The sequence below is a fragment of the Staurois parvus genome, unplaced genomic scaffold (genome assembly GCF_062004578.1).
Source record: "Staurois parvus isolate SC_StPar_1 unplaced genomic scaffold, SC_StPar_1.0 ptg000155l, whole genome shotgun sequence".
Lineage (NCBI taxonomy): Eukaryota > Metazoa > Chordata > Amphibia > Anura > Ranidae > Staurois > Staurois parvus.
Window position 1 is genome coordinate 17,607,873 of NW_028317951.1, and position 24,968 is coordinate 17,632,840.

Sequence of the window (24,968 nt, forward strand, 5' to 3'; positions counted from 1 at the left end):
ATGCACTTCCTCTAGTGGTATGCAGTGGATTGACTCCTAAGGCTGAGGGATTTTCCTTTTTCACGGTTGTGGTGGCACGTTTATTTTTTATGTGCATGAAACACGTGTGGCACGGTTTTTTTATATACCCCTTTCTTTGAAGATATTACACATGTTGAGTTCTTTTCTTTGAGGTATATGAAGATCTGGTTTGAAGTATATCACAAAGATTTTGGAAGATATGAAGAATTAAGATATCACAGATAAAGATTTTGAAATAATAATTTGGGACTTTATTTTGGATGGTTTTTGTTTTTTTGTTTCATTTTTTGGGTTTTGGACTTTATGTTTATACACTAATACTGATTAGAGGGTAATCAAGTTTACTATATTTTTGAGGTTTAATGATTCACATCTGTGCAATGCAGTGTGCTAAATGCTAAAATTCAGATTGACTGTTAAAGCTTGATTTATTTCTATGGCATCATTTAAGTTCAAACACTACCAATTGGCAAGAGTAAAAGGTAAATACATCAGGAATACAGCTAGAGAGATACTTTTCATTTTAAGCACACAATACAAATTGTTTTTCTACCGTGTTATTTGTTTGTAAACATGCAAAACCATTTTATGCACAGCAAAAAACAAACTGAAGCACATTAAGGTTACCTGCTGGCACACAGAAGCAGCCAGGTTTCCTCCAGCACTATCTCCCGATATGGCAATCCTTTCCGGATCAACAGAGTACCTGGCAAGGACCTCTGGCAGCAGTAAATATTTTGTGGCAGCATAGACATCATTCAGTTGCTCTGGAAAATGAACATTTGGTACCAGCCTGTATCTAAGAGCAAAAATGCAATTAAAACATATACAAATATACATACACACCCCTATACATACATACATACGCTATATACCCAAGCTCTCTATACCCCTGCAATTAAATGAGCTATTGCGCAGGAAGGGTCTGGGTAAATACTGAAGATGACTATAGGCCCCTTTCACACAGGGCAGAATCCGATTTGCTCAGCAGGGGATCCATCTGCTGATCCCCTGTAGAACAGAGTGGGTGGATGACAGTCCATGTTTCTGCAGAGTGGACACAAACAGAGCCCACTCTGCTCTATGAACTGGCAGGTGTAAACGGTCCAACTGCGTCAGGAACTCTGGACTCCTCCACTCCATGCTCGCCCTCTCCCACCCCCCTGGAAGAACCTAGAAATGCTGAAAGTCAAGATCCATCCACAACTCAGCCGTATACAGAGGGGGCTCAGCTGGTCACCTAGGGCTCCCACACTACCTCCAGGGGCAATGCAGGGGAGGTCCTGGACCTTGGCTAAATTTGAGAAAGAAAGGGCTTAACTAGAGCCTCTGTGCCTACAGGGATAGTTGCTTTTCCTCAGAGAAGAGGACTTGGGGAAAAATGCAGAAGAAGGTGATGGATATACAGAAAAAGGTAATCCTTACCAGAAAAAGCCCCAGATAAGGAAGCTACTTCCGGTTCACTGTCCATGAATGGGTGAGCATATACTGCACGGCCCCTACAACTAGTACAAAGGCCCTAGGAAAAAATAGCAAACCATTTAATGTTCCTGAAAAACTCAAGTGACTATGCTCTTTTTATTGATCCTGGATGATGAGTTTCCAGTTCAAGGTGGGAGGGGCTTCTCTCTCGTGCTGTCCTTGAAGATGATTACAGGAAAAAAAGACAGCCTTTGTAGAGAAGTCTTGTCTAGTTGAATTATGTTCAACTAAAACAAGCCTAGAGGTGAAATTAATCTAAACTTCACATGCTTTACTAAGAGGATTAAACAGAACAATTTGTTTGTCAGCTGCAAACACATTCAATTAGTCAAGAATTTCTTAATCTTCAGCTGTTTTGTATACATTGAGTCAACATACCATGCAAGGAACAAATCATTGTATTTTTGGAAATAAACTAAAAAGGCTAAACTCTATATGGTCTATGGTTAAACTGGCAAATCAATTTTTATAGACTGAAAATTTTATGTCACAGAAAAAACCAAATCTGTGGGAAACAAGGACACTATGACATAGGGGCTTTCATATCAAATATTTTCAAACATTGTCTTAAGTGAATACAAGGAAAATGCTCTCCATAGACTCATAGTAGGTCTCCGAGTAGGTCTTTCCTGATGCCAACATGACAGCATCATGTGATATAGCTCCACCTCTATGTCCACCCACAGGACCTTATTATTATTATACAGTATTTATATAGCGCCAATAGTTTGCTCAGCGCTGTACATTATATTATGAGACAGTACAAGAGACAGTACAGTAACAATACAATTCGATACCCGAGGGGTTTGAGGGCTCTGCTCCTTGGAGCTTACAATCTAGGAGGGAGGGGATAGTGGTACAGGGGGAAATAGCTGTGGGGGATGGAGTGGTAGGAAGAGTGGAGGAGTTCAGTAATTAGCTGAGGGCGGGGTAGGCTTCCCTGAAGAGATAGGTTTTCAGAGTGCGCCTGAAGGTGAGGAGAGTAGGTGATAGTCTGATAGATTGGTTTAAGGACCTGTGTAAATCTATAATAGTTTGGCTGAGAGCAACCTCCTCCATTCTCCTCAAGATCAACACCTGCAAGACCATGATGTTGCGATATGTCCCTACCTACCAAGGTGGGGAGACCCTTCTCGTGGTCTTTTGGAGCTGAGGAGTTCTCTCGAGAGACGTCAGAACCTCACGTCCTGCACCTGAGCTGGTGTTGGCTGCTGCAGTCCATGCCGCATGTGTTTTTCTGCACAGCTGAGCAGAATCCTGGTGCTGGAGTTATACTGCCTTTTTTCTTTTATCCCACAGGTTTGTGCTATCCCTCCCTTGCCTTCATAGGCTTTGTCATTTTTCCTTTGTAAGAGTGATTTGGGGTTTTTCTTTAGTCTGCAGTTATTTTTTTTTTTCTTCATTTGTAACACTTTGGGACTGGCGTGCATGCACAATCCAGTCCAGGTTTTGTGGCTGTTTCCAATCTCAGGGCTGATTAATGGCATCCGCAGAGGACTGCTTATGTTGGCCATTTTTGTTATGGCACATCCAGGCTCACACACAGGAGGTAGGTTTGCACTGGAAACATCTTCTGTTTTCCTTTACTCATACTGCAGGTGAATGGGGGGGGGGGTGATCTGTCTGCTTCTTTCTCCGAGTCGCTTCATTCTACGTTCCACGCAGGGCTAACATCCTTGTTCCAATATGAGCCTTCTGCCACATAACCATGACCTCTATGTGCTCAGGTAGGGACCATCAGTGTGGCCAAACTACACAAGCTGGATGTAACAGGTATGATGCCTACCTTCAAGCTACTTCATAGTTTAAATCCTCTGGGAGGCGGTTTGTGTTTCTGTCAGGCAAACTCAGAGGACAAAGCTACAGCAAACCTTGTCGACTTGGAGTTACATAGTTACATAGTTAATCTGGCTGGAAAAAAAAAAAAAAAAAAAAAGACAAAAGTCCATCCAGTTCAACCATTAAAAAGAAAAAAAAAAAAAAGTTAGAATTCTATACCCACAGTTGATCCAGAGGAAATAAAAAAAAAAAAAAAACAGCAAAGCATGACCCAATTTGCTCCTGCAGGAGAAAGAATTCCTTCCTGATCCTTCGAAAGGCAATCAGATATTCCCTGGATCAACTTTAGTTATAATGTTAGTATCCAGTTATATTCTGTGTATCCAAGAAAGAATCCAGGCCTTTTTTAACCTCCCTAGCGGTCTGATTATGTCAGTATTTCTGTGCTCAAAGCGGTACATTCTTTTGCATGGAAATATGTAGTTTTTTTATTGTAGACCTGTAATTTTTAGGAATAACTCACTGAAATCTGTCCGAACAAGAGTCTAGTAAACATCCCGGGTATGATCAAATTTGAAACACTAAATTATAATTTAATAAAGAATCATAAAAAATAATATAATAATAAATTTAATTCAATAATATAATTAACCAAAAACACGGAAATTTGAAATATAGCGCCAAGTTTGCAGATCACTGAGCAAAGTCGCAAAATCGTTTTCAGTGTCTGATGACGAATTTCCCCACGAATCATTATCACTCAATTCTGCAAGTGGTTCTGATTTACTATAGCTGTTCTCTAGCTGGTCTAAAACTGCTTTTGACCTAAAAGGACGCTTTTTGGACGCCATGGACGTTTCTTAGTTTCAAGGCAGAAAGAACAGTAAAAATGCAGGCAGGGCACAGGACAAAGCACTAGGGACAAAATGTATGTGAAATGGTTTGATACAGTAATGTTTTACTATGTGATTTTAGTGAATATCACTTTTTGACATTTTCAAATTTCCCACTGGTTACGTCCCCGTACGTCCCGACGTCGCAGGGAATGGACCCGGAAGACGGATGCCGGCATCGACCAGAGGAGATGGCCGGGGACGCTGCAGGGGACACATCGCAGGGAACACATCACGGGAGCGAAGGACAAGGTAAGTGAAGAAGAGATCCCAGAGCAATGCTGCAAGGTATTCCCGAGTGTAGCTCGCGGTTACCACTTGTAGTGCTGAAACTTTACCCCGAACTACACTCGTGAATACCTCCAGGGAGGTTAAAGCAATCCAATGAGCTGGCCAGAACCAACTATTGAGGGAGTCTATGCCACATTTTCACAGCTCTTACTGTAAAGAAACCTTTCCGTATTTGGAGATTACATTTCTTTTCCTCCAGACATAAAGAGTGCCCCCTTGTCCTCTGTGATGACCTTAGGGTGAATAACTCTACACCGAGTTCACTATATGAACCACTGTTGTATTTATACATGTTGATCATATAACCCCTTAATCTCAACTTCTCAAGAGAGAATAAATTCAGTTCCTCTAATCTTTCCTCATAGCTGAGCTCCTCCATGCCTCTTATCAGTTTGATTGCCCTTCTCTGTACTTTCTCCAGTTCCCCAATGTTCTTATTGTGAATTGGTGCCCAAAACTGAACTGCAAATTCCAGATGAGGTCTTACTAATGATTTGTACAGGGGTAAAATGATATCTCTCTCTGGAGTCTATGCCTCTTAATACAAGATACAGGATTTTGCTTGCTTTAGAAACCGCAGCTTGGCATTGCATGCCCTTATGATCTACCAGAACTCCCAGATCCTTCTCCACCATTGATTCCCCCAGTTGTACCCCCCTAGTATGTATGATGCATGCATATTCTTAGCCCCCAAGTGCATAACCTTACATTTATCAACATTAAACCTTATTAGCCACATAGTTGCCCAATTAAACAGTGCATTGAGGTCGGCTTGTAAATTGGAAACATCCTGTAAGGACGTTATTCCACTGCACAGATTGGTGTCATCTGCAAAGACTGAAATGGTATTTTCAATCCCAGACCCTATATAGTTTATAAATATATTAAAAAGTAAGGGTCCCAACACTGAACTTTGGGGTACACCACTAACAACCCTAGACCATTCAGAGTATGAATCATTAACCACTACTCCGAATTACGATTTTCCAGCAAGAACTCATCTATGTGGTCTTTTATTAAACTCTTCAGTATCTTCCCAACTATAGAAGTTAAACTAACAGGTCTATAATTACTTGGTAAAGATTTTGACCCCTTTTATAATATATAGGCACCACATTGGCCTTACGCCAATCCAGAGTGTCAAGGTCATCTTGAAAACATACAGTGAGGCCAGGCAAGAGCCTCCAGAAGTGGTAGAGGCTCATTCAGCCAGGTCCATCTCTACGTTCAAGGCAGTGCATGCAAAGTGTCTATGGAGACTTTTGCAAAGCAGCAGGCTGGTTGCCACAGTGCACCTGCCTCAGACGCTGCAGGGAAGATCCAGGGGCTTGAACGTCAATGAACTTCAATAGAATGGTGGTCTATGCTTTTATGTCAAATTGTAATAAAAAAGTGATTACACAGTTTAGCCCTCCCTGTTTAGCTCATTATTTATCACATATATGCTGCCATGCTGGCATCAGGAAAACAGAAAATGGTATTAAAAAAAAAAACTTAAACGTGATTTTCCTTTTCTGATGCCAAATCAATAGCACCATAGGAACCTTCCTTTGATCTTGTTCCTTGTATGGAGAATGGGGAGGTTTCTCTTAGTCAGACTTTTATAAATATAGACAGGTCCTGTGGGTGGATATAGGGGCAGAGCTATATCACATGCATGCTGCCATGCACGGCTCACTATCTGAAGATGAAGGGTTTGAAAGGACACCTTTTTTGTAGTGTGGATAAGTCCAAAGAGCCACTACGCAGTATATGAATGCTTGGAGATTTTCAGGGATGCTATGAAGAATGGATAAAACGCTGGGAGCATTTTGTACATTCACAAGGTGCATACGTTGTTCATGTACAATTGTAAAATTTTTCAATAAAAGAATTTTTAAAATATTCATTACTTTCTGGACACACCTCCTATATTCCAAAACAAAAAGGATGTGCAAAGTCTTAGTTTTCCTCAGTCTGCCTCGTGCTGCAGCCGCAGCATGATCAGAAATCCTGTCCCCTGCCAGCATGCTACAGAGAACAGCCCTTGTTATATATCTGTGGAAGTGGTTTCCTTTCTGCATTTGTCAAAACATGCTCCCTGCTGATTCAGACCTGCTCTGCAATCCTCAAAGCTCATGCCTTCTGCTGACTGAAGCTCAGCAGAGAGACCTCTGCTTCCAAACAGCAAGTCTCCTCTGTACAGACAATGCACACCCTTTTTTGATGTACCTGGAATGTTTCTAGTAAAAAGGAAAAGTTCAGTTGGACTTTAACCATTCCACTGCTACTGCCATAAGGCATACAGCTGCAGAGAACCACTTCCAGCTGGCCAGGTCAGTATGCTTTTGTCAGCTGAATTCCCCACTCTGCTATAAGCTCATACCTACAGTGGATATAAAAAGTCTACACACCCCTGTTAAAATGTCAGGTTTCTGTGATGTAAAAAAATGAGACAAAAGAAATACATTTCAGAACTTTTTCCACCTTTAATGTGACCTGTGAACTGTACACCTCAATTGAAAAACAAACAGAATTTTTTTAGGAGGGGGAAGTAGGCATAAAAAAACTAAAATAATGTGGTTGCATAAGTGTGCACACCCTCTTATAACTGGGGATGTAGCTATGTTCAGAATTAAGCAATCACATTCCTGTTTAACATGATTCAAAATCATGTTAAACAGGAGTCAGTGCACACCTGCCATCATTTAAAGTGCCTCTGATTAACCCCAAATCAAGTTCAGCAGTTCTAGTAGGTCTTTCCTGACATTTTCTTAGTTGCATCCTATAGCAAAAGCCATAGTCCACAGAGAGCTTCCAAAGCATCAGAGGGATCTCATTGTTAAAAGGTATCAGTCAAGACAAGGGTACAAAAGAATTTCCAAGGAATTAGATATACCATGGAATACAGTGAAGACAGTCATCATCAAGTGGAGAAAATATGGCGCAACAGTTACATCACCAAGAACTGAACGTCCCTCCAAAACTGATGAAAATATGAGAAGAAAACTGGTCTGGGAGGTTGCCAAGAGGCCTACAGCAACATTAAAGGAGCTGCAGGAATATCTGGCAAGTACTGGCTGTGTGGTACATGTGACAACAATCTCCCGTATTCTTCATATGTCTGAGCTATGGGGTAGAGTGGCAAGGTGGAAACCTTTTCTTATGAAGAAAAACATCCAAGCCCAGCCAAATTTTGCAAAAACACATCTGACGTCTCCCAAAAGCATGTGGGAAAATGTGTTATGGTCTGATGAAACCAAGGTTGAACTTTTTGGCCATAAAATTCCAAAAAATATGTTTGGTGCAAAACAACACTGCACATCACGAAAAGAACACCATACCCACAGTGAAGCATGGTGGTGGCAGCACCATGCTTTGGGGCTGTTTTTCTTCAGCTGGAACTGGGCCTTAGTCAAGGTAGAGGGAATTATGAATAGTTCCAAATACCAGTCAATACTGGCCAAAAACCTTCAGGCTTCTGCTAGAAAGCTGATCATGAAGAGGAACTTCATCTTTCAGTATGACAACAACCCAAAGCATACATCCAAATCAACAAAGGAATTACTTCACCAGAAGACTAAAGTTTTGGAATGGCCCAGGAAGAGCCCAGACCTTAATCTGATCAAAAATCCGTGGGAGGATCTGAAGAGGGCTGCGCACAGGAGATGCCCTCACAATCTGACAGATTTTGAGTGTTTTTCAAAGGAACAGTGGGCAAATGTTGCCAAGTCAAGGTGTGCCATGCTGATAGACTCACACCCAAAAGACTGAGTGCTGGAATAAAATCAAAGGTGTTTCAACAAAGTATTAGTTTAAGGGTGTGCACACTTATGCAACCATATTATTTACATTTTTTTATTTTTACTTCCCTCCACCTAAAAGATTTCAGTTTGCTGTTCAATTGAGTTGTACAGTTTATAGGTAACATTAAAGGTGGAAAACGTTCTGAAATAATTTATCTGGTCTAATTTTTTATATCACAGAACATTTTAACAGGTGTAGACTTTTTATATCTACTGTATTTTTTTTATATATGTAGCAAAAGAATCAGCTGGCTGTGCAGAGAATAGCTGGTTTCCAGTGGGAAGATTCCAGTGACAGGCAGATGCCACAAACCGCAGCATTTCATGTCCCCTGCACAGCTCACAGTCTTCGCTGTGCCCTCTGATCCTCCTGCTGCTCTCTCACTGGTTGTGGCGGAGGAGACAGTGGGCTGTGAAGCCCACTGTCGAGACTGTCGAAGACTGCCGATGCCTATGGAGAGGATCCAAACTTTCAGGATTGCTGAACAGTGGATCAGTATATACAAGTGTCTGAGTGGATACTGATCCTTTGTCTGTTCTGAATGAACATTGAGGTGATCAGTGAAATAAAGTAAAACATAGATCAAATTAAAAAAATAATTTTATTATTTAATAATAATACAAAAAAAAAAATAAAATTCAGATCTGATGTGGGGCTGCACGCAACATTGCCACAGTGTACGAACACACTAGTTCTTGTTGGTGCATGGCAAAGCATTTCATTGTCAATTGCATCCCAATGCGCTTTGCTAACACACGTGGGTTGCAACGTACCATGACACATGCCAACTTATTACCACAATGCCTAATTTATTTTCTTTTAAAAATACATTCATTCAAAGCTATGTGTGGCAGCACATCATGATGCATTGTGATGTTAAGTGCACACACGGTAATGCAGATCAGCATTACAAGTCATAGGTGTGAAGCAAAGCTCCAGATTTATTGTATTAATTGCCTTTTTACGGTTTTACATATGTTCGATATCCATGGTTTCGTAAAAAGGCAGGTTTTAAAATTTACAAATAACTGTCCTTTCATAACTGCATAATTGTTTTTAGATTTAGAAGGAATTGTAAATTATGTTGGGTTTCTGTGTGTTAGTAATGATTTTACAGTATGTTTATCAAAAACATTGTCTTGATAAACATTTGCGCAGTTATTACTATTTATCACTGTCAATAGCAGCAGCTTTTTATTCTACAAGTACTGTGCTTTTACAAACTCTGAAAGCTAATTGAAATATTAAAAAAGTGAACCATTTCAAAAATGGACTGGCCACCTGAGGTTAAACATAGAGCACAGAGTCGACAGCAAAAAAGTTAAAAAGGTACTGTATGAAACAAATGCCTTTTCTTTGCACCATTGCAGGCACCATGGTATTGGAAGCTGAGGCCAATTTTTGGTAAGACATATTGGTGACCACCTCAACCAATATACACCACAAAAATTATGCACATGAAAAGGTAAATGATTGCAGTCACTGAATATTTGTGCTCTGAAGTGAAAAACCAGCATGCAAAATATATTGGCTGCCCATTGTTCAGACTTACTCAATAGAAACAACAACGGCATTCACATCTTCAGAAATGCTCCGGCACAGAGTGTCATAGGACCTTGCTCCTAAAACAAGCAGAAGCAATATAATTAGTCATACACATAGGAATAACCCATAAGGAGGTGGGCATACTGAAAGTCACACTTCCAGACTTTTTTTAGCATGGTTACAGGGTATTGGTTCTAGAAGATTTTTTTTGTGAAGATGACTTTTATCTTGTCAAGCTGGAGATCTGAATGATCACAATTAACGATTATACCACAGGATGATTGTCCCTTCACAGAACCGCTAGTCCAGGTATGTGGGACAATCCCCATTGCTCTTACCAATAAGCCTCTATATCTTGCCTGCCCTGTATTCACAGCACCTATGGGAATTCACTTCCTTGCATCAGTAGGGTCTCTGGTTTGGATCTCAGTCAAGACACTGTCTGCATGGAGTTTGCAAACATTTGGGAATGTTTCTTCCACACTCAAAAAGACATGCTGGTAAGTTAATTGACTGCGGTCTAAACTGGCCCTAGTATGTGTATGTAAGCATGTGAGATAGGGACCTTTGATTGTTAGCTCATTGAGGGCAGGAACCATTCATTGGACAGATGTGTTAATGTGCATTCATTATGCTCCAAGCAAGTTGGAAGCAGAGGCGATGCAGGAAAATACACTGCTGAACCTGGAAATTATTGTGTTACTTGCCTGGCTATACAATAAATCAGAGGTGTAAAACTCACAAAAATAAAAATCTTGTGGTAGGTAAAGCAGCAAACAAATGTTATTTCTACTGTGAATTTAGCTGCTTGTCTGGTCTTGTGCTTTAGTCATAGCTTTGGCAATTTCATTAACAGCTGCACAATAAGCTCACTTTATTAATGTCCGTTATTTTCATTAAAGTCAGTTATTTTTATTATAGGAGATGTTTAAATCTCATGTGATTAAATTTTGATTTATTACGATAATACCCCCCAGTAATTATAAAAAATCTGCAAAAGGATTTTTATGTTCAGCATGAATTGATAGAATATATTGAACATCAGTTGTCAGTATGCCTTTGAGGGTAAACTCTAATAAATATGAATATCAGAACCAGTCTATGTTATATATGTATTTAAAGATTTTAAGCTGAAGTTTAGCTAAAAAAAAAATCCCCACAGCTTTAAGCTGTCCATACATTAGACAATTTTTTTGTTTCCAGTTTCCTTTAGCTTGACCATCTAATATTTAGTGCAAGGACCTGACTTGATTGCATACGAATTGAAAGTGTTTAGGTTTGGCCTTGTATTATATGGTTTTGGTAAATCTAAAAGAAAATTGTATAATGTATAGCCAGCCTTAGACACATCACTTACCTGTAATGAAGTATGACCCATGTTGTGCAGGCACCTAGGTCCTGGAGAAATCTTCACTGCAGGGATGCCTGTCCTCTTCCTTTCCCTGAACGAATTGCACTGAGATGAAAGAACTTTTCTCAATGGAGGAGGAGGAAGGAGCGGGTGTGTCCTTGCTGCGCCATTTCTTCTGCCCGAGATGAAGACCTCAGGTTGTTTAACACTGCAGTACCGGAAGTTCAGAGACAGGAAGAGGACAGGCAGCAGTGGAATTTCTCCAAAAACCAACGGCCCACACAAAACGCAAGACATATTTCATTACAGTTAAACATAAATCAATTGCCGCGCTACACCATCATTATTATCAAATAAATACCATATTTTTCACTACATAAGACGCACACGGACCATAAAAAGCACCTAGGTTTTAGAGGAGGAAAAGAAGAAAAAAAAAAAATATTCTGAACCAATGGACTGCAGACATACTACAGGAGATGACCAGAGACTGCTGACATACTACAGGAGATGACCAGAGACTGCGGATATACTACAGGAGATGACCAGAGACTGCAGACCTTTGGGGAGCAGAAGGGGGAGCGGGGACCTGAATTTGACAGGTACCCGCTCCCACTTCCGCAGAGTTGTCCTCCCTCTCCGTCTTCTGGGACACATGACAGGTCCCAGAAGACTGCCGAACCATTCACAAAGCACAGCGCTTCTCACGCATGTGAATTGGGCACCCGGCTGTGAAGCCGCAAGCTGTCACAGCCAGGTGCACATACTAAAGATACCGGTGCCAGGAAGAGAAGACAGTGAGGACACCACTGGACTGATGAAATGGTAGGACTGAGGAGCAGCTTCTGCTGCACAGAAGAGCCAAGCGCCCAGCTCGATATTCTAACACAGTGGAGGAGGGAATACTGGGCTGGCTGCTCCATATTTGCTCCATAAGACGCACAGACATTTTCCCCCATTTTTTTGGGGGGAAAAAATGAATCTTATGGAGCGAAAAATACGGTACATAAATAATGAAGATTGTATAAAAGAAAATATCAACATATAATCCAATAAGTCCCAAGAGAAAAACTAGAAAGTCCCGATATTCTGTTAATGTGTTATACAACACCGTGTTTCTTCAAATAAACCAAGTGCACCACTACCAAGTAATGGTAGGACTCTTACTAGAACATGTGGACCCTTAAACTAATAAAAAAAGAGTCATAAATGCACCAATCCAACTTCCTGGTAATCAGAAACAGCGTGATGACGTCAGGAACACAGACTCTACCCAACGTGTTTCATCACAAATGACATCATCTGGGGCATGGAACTTCCATGCCCCAGACAACGTCATTTGTGACGAAATGCGTCAGTGGGAGTCTGTGTTCCTAGCGTCATCACACGGTTTCTGATTACCAGGAAGTCGGATTGGTTCCCGGGACCAGAGGCCTTATTTTTGTATACAGCGCATATTTGTCTACTAAAATGTGAGTGGAATTCAACACTTTTAATAAAATTGTCCATATGGTTTTACGCAATGTTTGCTCTCCTCTTTCTTCCTTCATGGTCTAATTGAATGCACACATTGGAGAGACATATAAGATGGGGATAGTCTGAAGGGATCCTTTCAGCTCATTATGATTGTCCAGCATCTTTCCTCTGTTTGAGCGTTGTGGTGGATACACATCTCCAGGCCATTAGATTTATGTCTTTATGACTCTTATTAGTTAAAGGGTCCACATGTTCCGGTAAGAGTTCTACCATTACTTGGTGGTGGTGCACTTGGTTTATTTGAAGACACACGGTACTGGATTACACATTAACAGAATATCGGGACTCTATTTACGATTTTTCACTTGGAACTTGATTATATGTTATTTTATTTTATACAATTTTCATTATTTATGTATTTATTTGATAATAATGATGGTGTAGCGTGGCAATTGATTATGTTTATTTGTACACAATTGCTCTGATTGGTTTGCCAGCAGCAATTTTTCTTATGTTTTACTTTTTGCGTGACTTTCATTACCGGTAAGTGTTTTCCGGAACTGTTGCAGCCCGACTGTTTATGTCTTCCTATATCACAAGGGTCAAGATTAGCAAACCTTCAAAACTCCACAGAAAAGCTATTCACAATATTGAAAATCAGTGCAATCCAATCCTGCTTCCTGATCCCAAAAATTGCTGCCTGCAAATTGTATAGAAGACTGGTTTATATTCTAAATCTTTGTCCTATTATATCCTCTGCAGGATCCAGTCGTTGTAGTTAAACTCATACTGCACTTCCTAGGTCTCATCATGCACCAATAAGATAAATGATATCACTATAACCTCCCCAACGGTAACTTACTTGCACTTCCAAGGGCCCATCCTCCGCCATGGATGTAAATAATGAGGCGTTTTAATGCCCCACCAGGTCCTGCATCAGGTTCAAAGATTCTGACCTCCACGCCATCAAACATGGTATCTGAGACTTTAACATGTGCAGACGATACAGGGTCTACTTGATCAAAGTAGTTGGAAATGAAATTCAAGACTCGCAAATGGTGACTGAGGCCAAAATAATGTGCCAAGTTACTCTACAAAAAAGAAAAATAACACAACCTAAGCATACAATATATTTAAAACTTTGCATAATAAACAGATTTGATTTGCATAACTATTTTGTGTTTTTAAGGACATAGGGCCATAGGTTTATTAAATAACATAGTACAAGGTGAAGAAATCAGTCAGATATTGACAGTCATGCCAATGGAATTTTTTTTACTGGTGTATGCGTGTCACTACCTTTGGTCCGTTCTTTTTGTCATTTAATTAAGGGTCCAAAAGTCCTTGTCCAAGTAATTTACAGCAACATTCGGTCATAATGGAAAGAACCACAATACATCTTTGGAGCTTTACATTTGTTTCTTCATTTCTAAAAAAACAGCACAATATCTTCTGCAGATGTACATATACTGTATGCATATCAAGAACCACTTAAAGCTGAAGTTTAGCCAAACAAAAATTCTTCCCTATAGCTTTACTTACCTGTAATTAAGAATGCCCCATGTTGTGCAGGCAGCTGAATCCTTTGGAAATCTGTGCAGGGATGCCGGTCCTCTTCCTGCTGCTCACTTTCTGACACTGCAGGGGTTAATAGCTCTGACTCTTCCATGAAGCTACAGTGACCAAACACCTAACAGGGAGCCACCCCCTCCTCCTCCACTGAGAAAAAAAAAGTTCTTTCATTTCTAACACAATCTCTGAGAAGGGGATACAATTCTGTGACTCATCTGACTCTCTCCTATTTACTGATCATGTTACATGCAATGTACACTGTGAAGCAGCTTTTTCCCAATGGGGAAGGAGGGAGCTGGTGCCCATTTAGTCACCGGCCACACACCGCTGCTATTTAAAATCGCGTGCTTTGTGTGCAATTTCAGTGCGATGTCTGCAGACTTTATTGCTACTTGTGAAGATATTCAATGATTTCTTGCAATTTGCAGTGCGATTTCCATTGTATTCTATGTATGTGAAATCGCAACTAAACTGCAGAAAAAGTAATGCAAGAACTACTTTAGAAAATCACACTGCAGCAAATCGCAGATGTTAAAACACTGACATTCACATTCATTAAATGCGATTTCAATTCACAAATCACACCTGATATTGCACTGGTATGGCCGGGCACTAAGAGTTTTTTCATTGCAGCAGGATGAGGAAGGGGCAACCCTTCAGTAAAGATTTCTACAGGATCCAGCTCCCTGGATGGATGTGGGACATACAGTACTTCACTACAGGTAAGTTAGCTCACTAAAGCTATAGAGATTTTTTTTTTTAGCTTAACTTCAGCTTTAAAGCGGTATTAAAACTAAAAACAAAAATGTAATGCATTGCAACTTACCAATTCTTAGAATGTAGTGGCTACATTCGTTTTCTTTATTTTCACCTGGTGATCTTGCTTTTAACAGTCCAAGATGTCCAGCAAAAGTGGCAGTCAGAGTATTGAGGCATGACAGAGGTGATAACAATGGTCAGTTTTTATTCATTTATAGAATACCTTCATTCCAAAAAGGAAAGAAAACCTGCCATTGTAACGGCTTAAAAAAAAAAGTGTCAGCTGGAGTTTGGCTTTAATTTGTTAATCAAGTCCATCTACTGTAAATCTGTTAGTACTGTACATCTAACAATACTCTCTCCATAGGATTAACAAAGGTGTCTGTTGCTTTCTCATCCAGAGTGTAGACACACTGAGACAAGAGGTATGTTACTGGCCTGATCACTAGGTGAAAAATAAAAAAGGTATAAAAAAATAAAAATAAAAATGAATGCAGCCACCACTTTTAACGTGTAATACAACTATGTAAACCAACATGATTTTTAATCCTTATTCTGCTATCATTAATAAATAGATCTGCTTTAAGTGCCATTCCATTAACAGCACCCCAAACACAGATCACAAAAAGCAATACATTTGCAGGAACCAGATCGCATCGCATGGTACCGGAGTACCATTTGTTTTGATGTGGCACATTTTTTAAAACTAGTACACGCACAACTTTTTGTGTGATTTCAGCCCATACAAATGAATGGGCTGAAAAATTGCATTGCAGGGGCACACACAGGAACACAGTTCATGTTCCTATGCGATTCTGTTGTGCAACTGTGGGATACTTTAAGCAGCAATTTGAGCACACTAATCTTCCTTCTAAGAATCTGAGGAGTCCTTGCTTGCAACAAATATTAGGCTGTGCTATACCAGGACACCAAAGATAATGTCTATCTTGACTATGCAGACTCTAGCACCAGAAGGTTGGCAGCAGCACACAGCCTTAGGGATCTTTCACACCAATCTGTACTCACTAATGTCCTGGAATAATTGGCCGCCTCCTTCCAATATCTTCCAGACACCTTATCTATGATGCCAGACCAGATCCTCAAAGACAACCCTGATTCAGCTCCATTAGATGTTAGCAGAATAGGCCCAGCTGGGACCTTAATGAGCAGCAGATACAAGACTGGCCTGCCCAGAAGGATAGCAGCCCTACAGCCTGGGATCTCTTCCTCCTAGGACAAGAACCCCTCTGTTCCAAGCCCCAGGCTATTTATGCTGCCCTCCTAGCCAACATCTGGGCATCTCTCTGCAGAGATTGACCAGGGCTGCATACATTTTCACTGTCCAAGCCTACCATTTATTTATTTCAGGTACTTATATAGTGCCGTCAATTTATGCAGCGCTTTACATACATATTATACATTCACTTCAGTCCCTAACCCCCAAGGGGTGTACAATCTAAGGTCACTAGCTTACATTCATACATACTAGGGACTATTTAGACAGGATCCAATTCACCTACCAGCATGTCTTTGGAGTGTGGGAGGAAACCGGAGTACCCGGAGGAAACCCATGCAGGCACAGGGAGAACATGCAAACTCCAGGCAGGAGGTGCCGTGGCCGGGATTCGAACCAACGACCCATGTGCAGCTTAACTGATTACAGTGAGGCAGTAACAATGTATTTACAGTTCTACACAGAAAAGGTCTTCCAACCTTTCTCCAGCTTTCCTGATTTGCATTCTTTTTCCGGGTGAGTCAGATAGATGTCAAAGTGAATGGGTAAGCACAACAGCGAGGCATCTAGCATTGTCAGGAGCTCAGAAATGGTAGTGCTGATGCTTCGCTCATAGCAGGTTCACAGCGATAGTTCTGCCCATCTCAGTAGATGGTAGTGGTGCACCAAAATGGAAATTCTTGTGCAGAAACTGAACATTCAGGATGAACTTGGCCAAAAACCGAAATGGACAGTTTTAAAAAATTAATATATTTTTCAAACATAATTTTTTTGGGAAAAAAATACACTTTAATGATTTAAAAAAAAAAAAAACATACAAATATATACCCCAATTTGTTCTGCAAAATAATATGAAAGATGATGTTACGCTGAGTAAATAGATACTCAACATGTCATGCTTTAAAATTGTGCACACTCATGGAATGGCGTCAAACTACAGTACTTACAAATATCCAAGGGTGACGCTTTAAAAATTTCTAGGTTACCTGTGTAAAGTTACAGAGGAGGTCTAGTGCTAGAATTATTGCTCTTGCTCGGTCGTTTGTGGCGATACCTCACATGTGTAGTTTGAATACCGTTTACATATGTGGGCGTTGCCTACATATGCGTTCACCACTACACATGAGCACGGGGGGGGGGTACTTTAAACGTTTTTTATTTTTTTACACTGTCCCTTTAAAAAAAAAAATGTAATCACTTTTATGAGGCAGAGGCGATCATAAGGTCACTGCCCCACCTTTCCACCTCATCCAATTAGAGAATGCTTTGCATTCACTGAGAAAATGCAAAAAAAGGTTCTCTGAATGGCTCCTGTGCTGAGTGGTTAATCTCGTGTTCACAATATGCAAGGCAGCCATTTGAGACCTGGAAGCCAGTGGTGATCACTGGAGTAGTGGTGTCTCCAGCTTGTACAGGGATCCCACAGGTATAGCACATATACATTTACATTAGTCTAAGCTGGACCAATGTATATATACACAAAAAAAACATACCTAAACAATAGCTTTAACCTGTAACTAAAGCCTAAAGTTTTTTTCAAGTTTGTGGACTGTTATTGTAATAAGGCAAGTGTATGGCAGCATTACATCAATGGATCCATTTGATATTAATCTTCATTTTGCACCTGGCTGTAAAAAAAACAAAAAAACAAAACACAATAGGTGTGCCCTACCATGTCTCTTGACCTGTTTATCTTTTGATGCATGATTTACATTAACAGGTTTTGTAGCCTATGATTCATGGCAAAAACATTTACGCAATAATAATAGTAATAACATTCCTTTTTACATTTTTGAATGTGCTTGTGTTCCATTATGGCCAATCATCACAATCATTTCTCATAAATGAGAAGAAATGTTCTTTAGGGAGAAGGGACTACCTATGTAGCATTTAGAAAAACTCTTCCTATTCTTTTATTGTGTGACCCCACATTCACACCTGAGCCGATTTGAAGCCCATTTCCCAAAGCAGTTCAATGCTCAAAATGTAATAGGAACTTCACTCAACTTGATGCCAGTCAAGTTTGGGGAGGTATGTAGATCACCTATCGAGGATCCGGGACCGCTCTGTGCAATTCCATTACATAGAGCAGGTACAGGGGTTAGACAAAAAAAAAAAAAAAACACTACCTGATTTGCAGGTGTGAAAGTGACAATCTTTCATGTGGAAAGTGGAAGTGATATAACATTCTTTTGCTTCCACTGTGCGATGAGACATCCAGCTAACAGGTGGGAAGCCTCACTTTTGACATTCACTGCGCGTGCTGCTGTAGGAGTCATAAAGACGGAGATTGAGCTCTGCAGTCACTTTTGCAGCAGTTGTTTTCTTGTTCCGGGTCACATTTCTGTGCAATGTCCTTTTATCTCTTTCGGTCAGTTGACCATGTCGACTGTACTTATGCTTATCACATGATATTTTCCTGGAAACTGTATGTGGCGTCACAACCTTTGATACTGTACCTCGTGACATGGCAAAGAACATGGCTCAGTAAACGCTGACATGACTTCATATTACTAGCAATGAATGAAGAAAGTGAGGCTTCCCACCTGTTAGCTAGGTGTCTCATCACACAGCGGTAGCAAAAGAATGTTACATCACTTGCGCTTTCAACGTGAAAAATGTTGTCACTTTCACACCTGCAAATCACGCAGGGTTTCCATTTTTATTGTCTAATCCCTGTAAGTATAAACCTGTTTTGTATTTAAAAAATATATATAGTTTAAGACTTTATAATCACTTTAATCAACATTTGTGGGGATACCTCATGTGCGGTGCAATCACTGTGTGCGTGTGTGACCTTTCCACATTTGTAAATTTATGCTATTTTTTTTTTTTTTTACACTTAATGTTATTGCTATCTCAGAGGGGCTAACAAGCCCCCTATGTGACAGCTTTGGGCAGTGAAAGGTACGCTTTTATGTAACCTTCCCTCCAAAGCAGGTGCTCTAGCACAAAGCAAAAGTTGAATGATCAGCTTTCATTTATTTATGTAAAACCTTTATTTCAAAAAGAATAAAACTCTTTGCTATACCTTATTATAAATTATCAACTGGATATTGGCTTCAATTTGCTAGTATATTTTTAATCTGATAGTACATCTAACACTCCCCTAGCCCAAAATTAACAATGCTGCTGCCCAAAAGGTGACCCGTGCTCCTTCATCCAGAGTGGGAGCAGTATAATATAGGTGGTGTGTTACTGGCCAGAGCAACAGGAACAAACACAAGGGAAAAAGACTAAACGCCACCACATCTAAATGAAACATTCAATGTGATCGGTCATGCCAGGAAATGACTTCTTTGTACAGGACTCAATTATCTTGTGACAGCAGCTCTTAGTATTTGAAGGATCCCTGGTGTAAGGTTGTAGTGGGTGTGAAAGAATTAGGGGAAAGGTCATTTGTACATAGGCCTAAGAATTCCAAGTCAGAGAAAGGCTTTAGGACTGCAACTCTTTACTGAGAAAACACAACCCCTTTCACTGCCATGTAAGTACAACTCTGCAATACAATACAATAAAAAAGAAGTATCTTTTAGAGGATTTAAACAACTCTTGTTCTCTTTCAGACAGGCCTTATGTCACAGCAGGCTAGCCTTATTATTATTATACAGGATTTATATAGCACCAACAGTTTGCGCAGGGCTTTACAAATGAAGGTAGACATTACAGTTACAATACAATTTGGTACAAGAGGAAACAGAGGGCCCTGCTCATCAGAGCTTACAATCTAAGAGGAAGGGCCAAGTGATACAAAAAGGCAATAGCTGTGGGGGATGAGCTGATGGAGAAAGTAAAAACACAGTGCATTAGTTAGAAGCAGGATAGGATTCTTTAAAGAGAAAGGTTTTTAGGGGGATCATCTATAGGCAGATAGATTAAAAGATAGTTGGACAGATTGGGGCAGGGAGTTCAATAGGATGGGAGAAGCTCAGGAGAAGTCTTGGAGGAGAGCATGGGAGGAGGTGACATGGGAACTAGAGAGCAGGAGGTCTTTGGAGGACCGAACAGAGTATTTTGGATGGTATTTTGAGACCAGGTTAGTAATGTAGCTGGGGGCCATGTTGTGGATGGGTTTGTAAGTTGTTGCTAGTACCTTGAATTGTATTTGTTGAGTGAGTGGAAGCCAGTGGAGGGATTGGCAGACACTGAACGGTTGGCAATATGGATGGGTCTGGCAGCAGCATTCATGATGGACTGAAGGGTGGATAGCCTACGTAAAGGTAAGACAATGAGGAGTGAGTTGCAGTAGTCAAAGCGAGAGATAACCAGGGAGTGAAGCAGAAGCTTTTTGGTGTCACTGGTTAAGAAGGGGCATATTCTGAAGATGTTGCGGAGGTTGAGGTGGCATGAATTGACAGGGATTGGATGTAGGCCTGAAAAGAATCCAGGGCCACACCTAGCACCCTGGCATGCAGGGACAGGTTGATATTTGTGCCATTGATCTTGACTGAGAAATCAGGGAGAAGGGGCACGCAGGGGAGGAAAGATTATGAGCTCAGTTTTGGATAGACTGAGTTTGAGGAAGTGGTGTGACATCCGATCGGATATGTCTGTTAGTAAATCAGTGATATGCAAGGAAATGGGTGGGGTGACCTGAGGGGTAGAGAGATAGATTTGTAATAGAAATGGTATCAAAACCATGGGAAGCTATCAGTTGACCCAGGAAAGAGGTGTAGACCAAGAATAGGAGAGGTCCAAGGACAGAACCTTGGGGAACCCTGATGGTAAGAGTAATAGGAGAGGAGGAAATAGAGTATTAAGTGACACTGAAAGTATGGTGAGATAGGCAAGATGTGAACCAATGGAAAGTACAGTCACGGAGGCCAAGAAAATACAGTTTTTGAGGAGGAGGTCAACTGTGTAAAAAGCAGCGGAGTGGTCCAAGAGTAATAGTATGGAATAGTGACCATTGGTTTCAGCAGTTAGTAAATCATTTGTGAGTTTTAGGACAGCAGTTTCTGTGGAGTGTTGCAGGCGAAATTGAGACTGGGGAGGATGTGATCCGATGAAAGCAAACTCACTGCATTTGCATTGTTATTTGACATTTTTATGTGAACTTACCCTGAAAAAATACAATACTTCCTTTAAATATTCATCCGTACTACAACTGTCTGCAGTGTACACATTTGAGGCACGGTGGTGTGGGCTTTTCAGAGTTAAAACAGCCAGTGAGAAGGCAACATATTGCCTCCAAGCTGCCTGTCAACCACCATCTGAAAAGGGATCTACCATGGATTGCTTTTCAGAGGGATGGCAAGGGCAAGCTAAGCAAGCCTGAAAGTGGTATTAAAGGTCTGGATTTTTTTTTTTTTTTTTAATAACAAAGATTTTGTTATACCTACTTGCTCTGTACTGTGGTTTTGCACAGAGCAGCCCCAATCCTCTTCTTCTCAGGTCACCGATGGGGCTCCTGACTCCTCCCCCTTGACCAGTGCCCTCAATAGCAAACCGCTTGCTTTGGGGGCACTGGTGCGTGCTCGCTCCTGAGCCCTGCTCTATGTATCAATAAGAAACATAGAGCTGTGTCTCCCACTGCCAATGGCTCCCACTGCTGTCTCAGCCAATGAGGAGAGAGAGTCACAGGACAGCCAAGGCTCTCGTGAACATCGCTAGATCGAGAGGGCACTCGAGTATTGGGGGAGTGGGGGCATCAACACACAGAAGGTTCTTTACAACCTTTAAAGAACCTTCTGTGTGAAGAAGACAAAAAACACCCCAAAAACAAACATGTTATATTTACCTTCTCTGTGCAGTGGTTTTACCCCAATCCTCCTATTCTCAGGTCCCCCGCTGTTGCTCCAGTCCCCTCCCTCTTACTGAGTTCCCCCAGAGCAAGCAGCTTTCTGCACTCAAGCAGGCTCGCTCTCTAGCCGCTGCTCTGCATGTCTTTCACACAGAGTCATGGCTTGGTCCTGCCCCTCTCTCTCCTCATTGGCTCACTTGCTGTGACTGACAGCAGCGGAAGCCAATAAGGAGGGAGAGTCCCCAGAGAGCTGAGACTCTTGAACACATTGATGGATCATGATGGAGCTAAGGCAAGTATTAGGGGGGCTGGGGCAAACAGGTTTTTAACCTTCATGCATACAACGCATGAAGGTAAAAAACCTTGAGCCTTTACAACCAATTAAAGTGAGAGGAACTCTCTGCAGTATTTATCTCAAGGACTCTCTACGATTCAGTTCCCAGGACTTCACTGTAGCAGACATATAGGTTTGGTGGTTCTCTCCTGTTTGGATCTCTATTTACTGTATATAATGGAGAATGTAAAAGGAGGTGTAAGACTACCCAAAACTCTGAGGTGAGTGGGAACAAGAGGAGAGATATGGTGGACATCTTCAAAACATATAAGAAGTTGTCAGATGACTCGGAGCCCCAGGCACTACCTATACCTTGAATTACTTTATTGTGCAAGAATACATCTGGGTGCTACAGTTGTACCATATATATTTTGTGAACGTTATTGCAAAATGTATGAGGTTCCTAAAACCACAGCATGCAAAATATTAAAGGATGAGCACAGTCTACAGATTCTAGCCTGCACAAGGTTTACTAGATGTCAGACCAGTGGGTGAACAGTCAGCTACCCTGTGACAGCTGTCAGGTCAATGACCTTCCCACATGCTGCAGTCTGGGTATTCCTCATGGAGTCTTAAAGGGTTCTTGAGCAATTATAAAGAAACCAATAAGCACATGGTAAAAAGATTATTTATTCCATTAATTGCAGCTCTATTTAATCCTTCCACTTCCCTTCAAATAACAAACATCACAAGTAGAGAAATAGATCCAGTGAGGGATCAAAAAAGCCCAAATCCTGTGATAAACTGACTTTAAGAGAAAAGTGCAGCAGGTCTGTATTTTTACACAACATATTGAAACCCACCTCAAGGCAGCATTGTAGTGTGAACATGGCACATAGAAAACGGTTTTCTATGTGCCTTTGTGGTGAATGGCATTGATCATGTAGAGAAAATGGCAGCTGCTACGCACAGTGTGATAGAATTCTAGAGAGGTCTACCTACTTCTATCACCTGAAGAGAAATCTATCTCAAGGGGACACAGACAGCAGCAAGTGCCCATTGGGAGGGTTTTCCATATGTCCTGTTCCATCTGCCCCCTATCAAATAAGAGATGGCCCCTCGTTTCCTGTTCTGTCTGATGATTTTCTTCACATGGGCAGCCAGCAAAGAGAAATCTCTTCAAAAAGAGGCAAAGGTTCTAAGGCCCCATGTACACGGGACACTTCTGAACAATGGAAACTGACTGCTGGAAAACGTAGGTTAACCCCTTCATGCCGCCGCCTCCCGGCCCTTTAAGGGTTTCAGAAGCCGGGATGCGGGGTGGGGTTTAGGGTCATGTGACCGCCGTGATTCGCAGTCACACGGCGGTCACATGATCGGGAAAGGTCCCAATCGAAAGAGATCAGGACCTTTCCGTGAGTACTGGACATATGTGCTGGGAACACGCAGGGCGCGCGCTCTCAGCACATATGTTCTTTTTTAATAGAACGCAAACGTGTGGCTGCTTGGCGTCTAGGTCCAGACGCCGGGTGGCCACACATTTGCGTTCGGCTGGCGTGAAGAGGTTAAAAACCGTCGGTTTAGCTGCGTTTGCATAACGCGTTTATGTGCGATTGCATTTAGAAGTGTTTTTTTAAAGATAAGCACAGGAGAACCTCCCAAGTGCTCAGAATGCACTGAAAAGTGGTAAATTAATAACTATTTTAGACTATTTCAGAGAAATACAGAGAGTAGAAGCAGAGACAGCAGTATGTGTGGAAATTAGCTTAGGTGTGAGTTGCTCGTTAACATTTCTTTTGTTTCCAAGGGTGGGAAAGGTGTGTAGTGGGTGAGTCATTAAGGTCACCTGGCAGGGGGTCTTCCTGAGGAATTTGAGGTGTGAATGGTCATTACCATATCTTTTGTTTCTGCTGGTGGGAGAGGTCTGAAGTGTGAATTGGTCATTACAATGTGTGACAAGCTTGGTAGGAAAATCCTGTTTTCGGTGTTGTCCATCTGAGTACCTTGAAAATGCTTTGCATGCATTTTTCATGATAAAAAAAAGGCTCTGGACAACATCTGGAACTGGAAGAGTTAAAAAAAAATTTCAGACGCAAACGCTTATAAACGTGATTTGACGCGTTTTCCAATTGAAACGCTGATAAAATTGACTGCTGAACGCAAATTTGCTGCATGAAAACAAAAACGACTAAATGACTGTAAATGAAGATGTGTACATGGACACATAGGAAAACATTAGGGAGAGTTCAGGGGCTGCTGAAAAAAAAAGCTGAACAGCTCCTAAACGTGAGTTTATCAGCTGCAGTGTAGATGAGCCCTAACCCTTCTAAACTCTAAAATGTTTTGCCTGGAGCTGGACTTTAATGAAACCCAGACATATGATTGTGACAAACGTAGATTTGCCACAACATGAATCAAACCTTTGTTTTTCCTGTTTAGGAGCCATTGCTGGCTTTGTTATTCCAGAAATGCCGGTGTAAGGCTGGCCATAGACAGGCCGTTTATCGGGCCAAATTGTCGGCCGATAAATGAAAAATTGGTCGTTGCTGCCATGGATGCTGCCACCAATGCTTACGATGTCCGTTTTTCGTGCATTTTCCAGCATGACCGAGAAAAAGAAATGAGAAGATCTGTGAAAAACGGCCGATTTTTCGTTCGGACTAAATTCGGCTGATAAACAACCCATCTATGGCCTGCATTAGGCTATATTCACATGGCCACACTGCAGCAATCAGGGGCGGCCGCCAGCAATAATTACTAGG

At 41.2% G+C, this 24,968-nt stretch overlaps 1 protein-coding gene across 1 annotated transcript in view; it reads right to left on the reverse strand.

Moving 5' to 3' along the window:
* The window catches only part of NCEH1 (neutral cholesterol ester hydrolase 1), a 51,067-nt gene that overhangs the window by 20,697 nt on the left and 5,402 nt on the right, over window positions 1-24,968 (reverse strand). The window contains exons 2-4 of the mRNA XM_089675522.1: window positions 13,487-13,715; window positions 9,805-9,874; window positions 649-820 (exon numbers count right to left, since the gene is read on the reverse strand). Coding sequence (XP_089531648.1) covers window positions 649-820; window positions 9,805-9,874; window positions 13,487-13,715 — 471 coding nt within the window. The remainder of the gene's footprint in view (window positions 1-648; window positions 821-9,804; window positions 9,875-13,486; window positions 13,716-24,968) is intronic.